The 9,914-nt window shown below is 35.3% G+C and overlaps 1 protein-coding gene across 1 annotated transcript; it reads right to left on the bottom strand.

The window, feature by feature from the left end:
- Positions 1-6,059: 6,059 nt before the first annotated feature.
- On the bottom strand, positions 6,060-7,258 carry LOC118747327 (fat body protein 2). Its single transcript, XM_036481367.1, has 4 exons — positions 7,051-7,258; positions 6,764-6,991; positions 6,505-6,678; positions 6,060-6,424 (listed from the first exon to the last, which is right to left on the bottom strand). The coding sequence occupies exons 1-4, from the start codon at positions 7,144-7,146 to the stop codon at positions 6,143-6,145; spliced, it is 780 nt and encodes a 259-aa protein (XP_036337260.1). The 5' UTR covers positions 7,147-7,258; the 3' UTR covers positions 6,060-6,142.
- Between the last annotated feature and the right edge of the window lie 2,656 nt (positions 7,259-9,914).

A 9,914-nucleotide genomic window follows, 5' to 3' on the forward strand; every position in this document is an offset into this window, starting at 1 on the left:
TCAAAAAAAAAAGTTGTGTATGGATGCTACGCGCGACTGAAGTGGAATTCCTGCTTCCTGTTACACAGTGCGACAGTAGATTTTACACACACAAAAATGAATATATTCCCGAAACTACGGTTAAATTAGAGTAAAACTGCGTACTTACTTTTTCTCTTTGACGTGAGGATTTTTATTAAAGGACTTTGAAATTTAAAAAATATGATTATTTCCAAAAAATTATTTAAAAAATTCGGTGCAATGTAGGATAACAGATAAGGGTATCATATAAAAGAAAAAATTCTGTAGAATTATTAAAGAATACATATTTTGGTGCATAAGGAAGAATGGGTATGAAAAATGTCCTTTACAAATTTTGTCCTTAAATATCCTTGAAAATTTACAATACAAACGTTATCAACTTAAAAAGATAAAATTTATTAAAAGCGCATTTTCAATACCTATTCGTCCTTTTTGTTCTACAGAATTTTGTCTCTCATTTGGTTCCTACATTGCACGGATTTTTTTAAATAACTTTTGAATTAATGATATCTTTAAAATTTCAAAGTCCTTTGAAAAAAAAAAATCCTGACGTTATGACGCGTCAGAGTGAAAAACTAAAAATGCAGTTTTACTATATTTGGCCCACAGTGTCGCTTATTCGTTGCACCACCGAGAAGGAATATGTATAATATCTATCACCTACATATCTCTACATGTCCTTAAAATCGTTCCGATGTTTCGTCACGTCCAAACAACTGATTCATTGAAACTCTGCCGAAACTAGCAAAATCTTCGAAATCTGAATCGCATTCTTTGGCGTGATATATATACATATGTACTGTATGTATATACTAGAAAAAATTTATTTTTATTTATATTTATTTATTTATTTATATTTTCATTTTCTATCATCGGGCAGTGTGCAAAGTGAACCGATGTAAACCTATGCTTCTATATTTACCGCAACACCATAATATTTAGGGACCTGGTATAGATTGACGATGTGCAGCTGAAGAGATTTTAGTCACATCCATAGTACTTTCTAATTTTTTAACTATCTTTCTTCATCATTTTCAATTCTGGGGAAGGATGGCAATGCTCCACATCATCTTCATAGCCGTGATAGGTTCGAAGGGATATCAAATTCAGATATCGCTGCATAGAGGGAATTTCTTTTCGTGCTATCGACAAATAGATAGTGTGTGTTAATCCTCTTTTCGCGAGTCTTTGTATTTAAGATTTGAGGTATGGTGAATATCAGGTCTATGGTGAATTTAACAGTTCTAAAGTCCCACTGATAAGGCCCAATCAATTCGTCAATGGTAGGCTTAGGACATAGATTCCGTCACCTTGGACTGGGGTTCGGGTTCATCTTCTTAACTGCTTTCAGTGCTCTCACCTTAATTGATGTATGTTTTGGACCTCAATCACTAGATCCTTAGATCCTTGTCCTTACAGGAGTTCCTCCTGGTATTGAAACGTTCCGTAAGTCGCCACACTTTCTAGTATAATTTTCAAGCGTTTTTCCATTCGGTCCTAATTTACAGCGTCAAGTCTCACTTACGTCTTTAGCTCCCTGTAGCTCGCGTTGCGCCCGAATACTTTTTCTCTACAGTAGCGTGACGTTCCTCGTCGCACCAGTTTTTCTTTCGCTTTCCACGCTTTACTTTGATTGATATTAGTCGCTTAACCTGAAGGAAATCGTAGTTCCAGTAACCAATCGAACCATTCTTCGCCAATTTGTTGAATCAGGTCTATTGAAGAGAGTGGCACAAAAGCACTCCTTAACCTCTCGAGTGCAACGAGTGGAGAGAAATTCGTGCTATGTTAAATCGAAAGGCTCATTCCAAATGCAAAACGATTTCTACGGCGGCTTTCACGTTCACAATTCAATCTGTTTCGAGCTCGGCGGAGAAACTATTAAAACTACGGCATATTTTTCGTGGGAAAATTACGTGACGCGATCTTATAAAACGTTGTGATACCACTGGCGAAAACAATTAGGCTAGTTCCCTTCCTAAAAATTTAACCACCGCGTCTTGAGCAGAATCGACTTCTGATATTATTATATTCCCTCTTTTTGCGAGCTCGATTTTTAAGATTTAATAGCATCTTAGCGGTCAGAATATATAGTGATAAGCTGTTCTGGAGGGTTAGAGGTTATGAGCAACCGAGCGGCCTTCATTATGGCGCTTAGGTTAGTGAAAACTGAGGATTAGTGCGAGTTCAGAGTGAATTCCACTGCACACTCTTTTGTTTAGCTTGGAACCATCTGTATATAAATATAGCCGTTGACCTTGGGTCTCGGTCTTTGGTAACTTTCCATTCGTTCCTCACTGGGTTTCTTGTGAAAAATTCGTTGTCTCAACAGTGTAGATGAGTGGTATAATCTAATTGTTGTACATTTTCCGGCAGGGTTTCTACGACATTCGCGTGTCCGAATGTGAGGTCTCTCCACCGGTGGACTAACTTGGGATTTTCGGGACTATAGCGGATTATTGGGCACCATTTCGTGAATTTTAAGACTAACTCGGTATTTGCAGCGCTACATCTTTTTGGCCTTTGGGACTGCTTCTTGACTTTTGGGATTTTCGTGACTATTTTGGGTCTTTGGGACCACTTCTCAATTTTCAGGACTGTGAGTTTAAGTGAGGTGAGGGGAGTTGAGGTAATATTTTGCATCTTTAAATTACTTAGGCTTGGAAATTTTCACATTTTTTCTTTTTGCAAAATTTTCGAAATATTTTCCAACTAAAACCCTCTTACTTTCTTACAAAATTTTACTCACTGAAACCCAAGGAATGAAACCGATTCAAAATAACGTTCCGGTTTCGGTTTCGGTTTTGCCAAGTGTTTCGGTTTCGGTTTTGGTTCCGTTCTTCAAAATTTATTTCGGTTTTGGTTTCGGTTTCGTTCCGCTTTCGGTTTTTCACAGAAATTTTGTTGATATTATTTAAATCACAATGTCTTAAACGTTGAGGAAAGAAAATCGAAAATTACAGTTCACTGATAATATCAACACTAGGTTCTTTCCCTAACAATCCGGACCGGATTTGGTAATTAGAGAATAAGAGAAACATTTTCTTTCAAAAATGGAACAAAGTTCAGAAGTACGGAAACGCAAAAACCCACATTTCGTGCCCACAAGTCGAGAAACAGCTGATTGACGTTGTTCTTGTTTTTGTCACTTATACCACGTTCTGACCGACATCGGAAACATGTTTTCGTTGCTAAAACTGGTTTTCGACCTAAAACTTGTGTTTTCGACTTAAAACTTGTGTTTTCGTCCATATAAAATCTGTTAAACGAAAACCAGTTTTCGCTGAAAACTACTTGAAAACTCACTTTCCACTCATTCCAATCGGTGTCTTCACTAGTTTTTTTCGATTATTTATAGAAGTGGAAGTCATATTTTATCATCTTTAATACGCCATATCGGATTTATTGTTAATTGCCTGGCCAAAGCAAAATAAGAATGAAAGTTAAAGATTGTAAATGAAAAGAAAATGAAGGAAAAATGTTTTGGTTGTCGGTCAGAACATGGTATTAAATGCAAACACTTGGAAATTGAATTTTGGTTTCACAAATTTGATTTTAAGTACATAGATTGAAAATACATCACTTTTCCTTAAAAGCACCAAGTAAATGCAGGCAACATGTAAACACAATACAGCATCTCTTCGCATGCCCGGAAAACCCGACAACCCTAACGGCCTTGTCCCTGTGGACAAATCCCACAGAAGCTGCACGCTTCCTAGGGTTGCCGTTAGTGGAACTTGACGACAACGACTGAGATACCAACCGATCTGGGCGGGGTTGTTGTAGCCGCTACAACAACAACAACAACAACAACACAATACAGCTGATATGCACTTTGACACTTTATCCATTTTTACTCGGAGAAAATTTCGGGCTGTTTCGGGCAGGAAGAAGAATACACTTACGATCGAATACGCTCGAATTTTCGCTCTCTATTACCCATTTTGTTGAGTACAGGCATGATTTCTGGGCTATTTTGGGCACACGCGGGATCTCGCATTGCGTACGGGAAAGAAACTACTTAAATATAATTAATCGATTATCGATTCACAACAACAAAGTCATCAGCAGATTTTTGCGAAAAGTTACCTTGCCATACTTATTTACTACTTAACAAGAATTTTAGCAAAATGTTGCTGATTTTGGTTAAATAAATCATTTATTTCAAAGAAAATTTTATTTATTACTAGCAATTACCCGGCGTGCTTCGCTGCGCCTTAAATGTATTTTTGTGTTGTAACTCTCCCCCTAAGCTCTTATGGCCTCATTTACAAAATATTTTTAAAGAACTTTATGAAGTTAGATTTAAAAAAAATCGATCTATGAAGCATTGTTTATTTTTTTTTTATATATATTTTCGAAGGTAATTAGAAAATATGTAAAGAACCGACTTTCTCTTGGAAATTTAATTTATAATCTTATAACTGGAGTCTACTATCGCACCCTTTCCTCAAACGTGTATTGATTCAATATTCAAATAACGTATATTTATATAATTTGAAAAAATCTCCCTACTATACAAATATGTACAGCAATATTAACTAATATTTTCAAATGTTGTGAGAGGGAGTAACAAAACAAAATTACTTTTAAGGCGCAGCGAAGCACGCCGGGTATTCGCTAGTGTCACATGAAATTTACTGAGCAAAGTACAATGAATAGCTGTTAAACAATGTTTCACGCACCGGCACCATCTACTTTAAATGAAACATACTTATTTTCGTGAGGGATACTCACACACCATATACTTTTCTATTGAAATTTTTCCTGAATTTCCTTAGCTATAAACCTCCAACGAATGCAAAAGGAAGGAAAACCCTACTTATTTTTATATTAAAGAATATTAAAGAACTGTCCGCATTACACAATTTTATTTTTCACAAAAACGGTATTCATGAATTTTTTAATTTTTTTTTATTTGCTTCCGCATATTTTTGACATAACAGCGTTCATTTTATGCCCATATTAAACAAATACAGCCTAAGTTTACCCGGGTCCACGTTTTGGTCTGTATCTCGAGACCCTAGTCACCCAGCTATATGAAAAGTGCTCAATCTTAAAGCATTCATGAACAGCTTTAATTTGATACCCATATTAAACAAATACATCCTAAGGTTACCCGGTTCCACGTTTTTATCTGTATCTCGAGACCCTAGTCACCCAGCTATATGAAAAGTGCTCAATCTTAAAGCATTCATGAACAGCTTTCATTTGATACCCATATTGAACAAATACACCCAAGGTTACCCGGTCCACGTTTTGGTCCATATCTCTAGACCCTAGTCACCCAGCTATATGAAAAGTGCTCAATCTTAAAGCATTCATGAACGGCTTTCATTTGATACCCATATTGAACAAATACACCCAAGGTTACCCAGGTCCACGTTTTGGTCTATATCTCGAGACCCTAGTTATTTTTTAAAAATTTTCTTTGCTACAAACTTTGCAAACAAAGCCCTTTCCAACGAATGCAAAACCGTGGGAATCGGTTCGGCGGTTCTTGAGTTATAAGATTACCAAGGAAATGTAACTTCTTTTTATATATATAGATTTTTGTAAATTTCTGGAAACCGATTGAAACCTGTGATTGAAATGGTTTCGGTATCGTTCCTTTTCAGGTCAAGATAACGGTTACGGTTTCGGTTTCGGTTTTGAAAAACGAAACGGTTTTAATCGGCTACGGTTTCGGTTTGGGTTTCGGTTTCATTCCTTGCTGAAACCAATTGTATCTCTACTCGTATCAAAGTTAAAAAAGCTGCGAAATTCAACGCTCGATTTTCGGCCCACCTTCTCTTCAATAAACAAACCTTACTAATTAGAAGCAAACCCCGAAGCACAAACCTACCTTGATACTGTCGCATTTAAAACACACACAAAAACGAAAGTCTAGGTAAAAATCAACAACGCATGTATGATAACCGTCATAAATAGGTCCCGCTCAAATCGAAAAACCCTATTGCAATGAAAACATATTTTTGCTTTGCATAAAGTATTAACTGATTTCTAAAAATTTTTATTTGCTTCCATTTTTTTATTTTTTTTTTTTTATTTTCGTTTTGCTTGCAGCCTTTTCAGATCGCCATTAACTGACTGTCCAATTTTTTTTTTCTACAGTACAAATTTACATTTGCCAGTAGTTGGTTGGCATCACCTCCTTCAATTGACCCATGTTGCACAAATAAACAGCACCATTCTTCATCATCTCCATCGCTTTGACCATATTCATCGCACACTCTTCGGGCGATTGGTGTTTAGCCTGGTTCATCGCTTCGATCATCTCACCAACGTATGACTGTTGACCCATCATTGATTTCTCACGTAAATTCATCATCATTTCACTGGTGGTGAGACCAGGACAAACGACCATAAAGGCCACACCAGTGTGTTGGTAGTGAAGTGGATCCTGCGAAGGATGGATGAGTAGATAAATTCAGTGTGATTGAAATAATTTAATTTAAAATGTTAGTAAAATTAAATACTCACAGCCATTGAGCGCGTAAAACCAATGACGCCATGCTTGGCAGCGGCATATACTGGGAAGGCAGGTGCAGGTTCCAATCCATAGACGGAGGCGATATTCATCACAATACCACCGTGGCCCATTTGCGATTTATCCATATACGGCATACTTAACATCACCATTTGCATCATGCCCGTCTGAAATCAAGTTTTAATGAAAACAAAAATTTAGTACATATTTGAAAAAAAAAAAAATCGAAATAAAATTGCCTTTTTTCATTACCAAATTAACACCCATCGTGGTCTCCATGTCCTTGTCGGCCAACGCACCAGCACCGTTAATCAAAACATCGATGTGCTTAATAACGCCAATCATTTGCTTAATAGCCTGCTGCATGCTGGAGCGATCCATTAGGTCCATATGGATGAACATTACCTCGACGGAACTGTTTTCGGCTTGCAATTTCCGCATCATCTCCATATTCTCCATGCGGCCCATCATAATTAGGTGCTGCGTAAGGACTTTAATTTAAAAACTATCAATTTTATGCTATTTACTCTACAACTTACGCTGATGTTCTTCTTCATCAGCAAGCGGCAAACTTGGTAACCGACGCCGCTGAATCCACCAATGTAGACAACATTTTTACCGTTTAAGTTGAACATTTTTTACTTTAAAATGTAAGTTTAATTCAATTGAAAATAAGAATAAAATTACACAAATACTTTGACTTGTTTGGAATACGCTGCTTTGCGCTGAACTATGCTTTCATCCTGCGTGGCCATTGCCTTATATAGCTGCAAAAAAATGTTGCATCGGATGCTTAGCTGGCAGTGATATAGTACATACATACGTACATAGATAATCGAAATTTGACATTTCCAAGTGTGAGAAAGGCCAATTGTTGATAAGACAGGTGGTATTGGTTTTGTTGCCATTGCGCTGGACGTCATTTCTTCTGTGCATATATGTATATGCAAGCATATGTATGTACAAACGAGTGCAGAATCCGACATGTGCATGTACCCAAAGGCCGTTCTCTTCTCGATCGATCTTGCATATGAATGGCCTCGGTATGTCAATATATTCAGTTATCAACAAAAGATTTTTAAGCCTATTCGTTTGAAATGTCTATTATTTTTATTTTATGTATTTTTATAAAGCGATAATTATTATTTTATTTCTAATCACTATTAAAAAGTCTGTACTAAATTATTTATATTAAGATGTCGCCTATGTGCAAGGTGCAATAAACCGACGGAAGGTTAAGATGTACGACGATATGTGTACGTACATACATATGTACATATGTATTTGCTTGTTTGTTATCTACAGCCCACCTTTTGACTAGGAGAGCCGCCAGACGTTGTGCTGCCTAAATTAAATATTTCCCACTGGGAAAATTTGTAAGCACCTAACGAGATAATACAAGTTTCCTTTCAGCTTTTACTACCAAATTAACATCATGACCAACGTTGTCTATTAACGGCCGCTTTCTGAAATAACCTTTAAGTTTAAAGCTCACTTTATATTTACAGGTTGGATTAAAAGTAAAGCTTTGTCTAAAGTTAAACATTTCAACTATCGGTTTATGACGTATGTACGTTTCTTGGTTGTAAAAAAAATTTAAAACGGATAATAAAATCCTTTACTGTAGACACAATTATAAATTTTAACGTAACCTTTAAATATAAAGTGAGCTTTAAAGTTACTTGAGAAAACGGCACTGAGTAGAGCCCGAAAGCTCTGAACTACTCCGAGCTCTCCATTCTACGTACCTTACTTGGTAAAGCGGCAAAGTATATCTGAGACTCGGCAGGGTAGTGGTAACAAAGGACCGCCGGGTGAAGTGTAAGTTTCTGGTAAAGCATTGGGCCTCATGCATAAAAAGTGAGCTTAAGCTCCGACTCGTTTTTCAGTACAAATTCTTGAGCTTGAGCTCACCCTTTCAGTGCAAAAATTTAGTCTGAGCTCAAGCTCACTTTTTATGCATAAGGCCCATTATTACGTGCGTGTTCCTGTTTTCTACGGTGTAAATACACCCACTCGAAAACGGTTGAGATTTTTTTTTCAATATTCATAGTGTTTTATATAAAAAAAAATTTTATTTAAAAAATATATAGTCCATTCTTTAATAGAAACCATTTAAGTATAAATTAAAACTTTGTGTAAAATTTGGAAAAATTCTCCGAATTTTCAGCGCAATTTCCAAATTTTTTTAATCGAATTTTTAGAAAATTTTTTGGTATGCAGTTACCTAGCTCATTCCATTAGTATAATAATGTGCTAGTTTAAAGTTATTAAATAAATAATCCCGTTGGTTTTTCATCAATTTATTTGCTAACGGAGTCAGGCCTTTTTTCCAAATGAGAAAATTTTTTATATGCAAGAAAATGCACTACCATCGGAAATAAAATGAACAAAAACACTTCAAACCAGCATATTATTATACTAAAGATACCAGATCGAAATAAAAAAATCGATTTTCGGATTGATTGGAATCGATATAAAAGTAATCGATCCAGAAAGAAATCGTAATATTTCCAATTCTCCCAAGATCGATTCAAATATTTTTTCAAATAACGCATTTATATAAATTTATAATGAAAAACAAGAAGTGCCAGCTGACCAACACTGAAATTACAAACGTTTATTGTTTCTAGTTTTTTTTATGAATAAATCGATTTGGAGCCCGTCATTGAATCATAAAGAATTTATCGGTACTCATAAATTTTTATGTGAGAATTGAAAATTACTAATTAAAACAAAATTATTCATAATGGTTACAATATCCAAAAATGTCCAAAAGCTATCGATAGCTTACAATTTGTAAATGCATATGAAAAAAATTGTGTGAGAATGAATTTCTATGTATGGAGGTATATCAAGACAACGATATGAGCATTCCACAGAAGCTTCATAAAATCTTATTAAGGAAAATGGTAAAAATTTTTGATTTTTTTTTCTAATCCAAATGAAAAATGTTTATGTTTTACTTCAAAATTAAGCGCTATTTTAAAAGTGCTGAGACTTACCGTTGATTTTTATTTTATTTTTTTTTTTGCTGAAGGTTTTGCTCATTTTCTTCATACAACGTACATATGTATGCTCAGCGTTGTAAGTCCTAGCATCTTTAGACTTGCAGTAACTAACATTTCATCGGCAAAAAAAACTGCATAAAGGTTAGTTAGTGAGTGAAAAATTTTAATGAAAATATACACAAAGTTTGAAAATGTTTTTGGAGTTTTTGGAGTTTTTGTTGTAGTATTACTCATAATTTTATATAAAGAGTTATTTTAAAGAAGCGTCCCTTTAACATTGTATGGATTTTCTGGAGCAAAAGCATCAATTGAGGAAAAATCAAATGACGATTCTCGAATTTTTCGGAACTAAAAAACAAACGAAAAAGTGCTCGGTTATATAAAAATAAAAA

The sequence above is a fragment of the Rhagoletis pomonella genome, unplaced genomic scaffold (genome assembly GCF_013731165.1).
Source record: "Rhagoletis pomonella isolate Grant_MI unplaced genomic scaffold, Rhpom_1.0 Rhpom_scaffold_00011, whole genome shotgun sequence".
NCBI lineage: Eukaryota > Metazoa > Arthropoda > Insecta > Diptera > Tephritidae > Rhagoletis > Rhagoletis pomonella.

Coding starts and splice junctions, on each gene's coding strand:
- LOC118747327 (XM_036481367.1), bottom strand. CDS start 7,146: ATGTTCAACTTAAACGGTAAAAATGTTGTCTACATTGGTGGATTCAGC. Junction 6,992..7,050: donor TGATGAAGAAGAACATCAGC/GTAAGTTGTAGA, acceptor GTCCTTACGCAG/CACCTAATTATGATGGGCCG. Junction 6,679..6,763: donor CCACGATGGGTGTTAATTTG/GTAATGAAAAAA, acceptor ACTTGATTTCAG/ACGGGCATGATGCAAATGGT.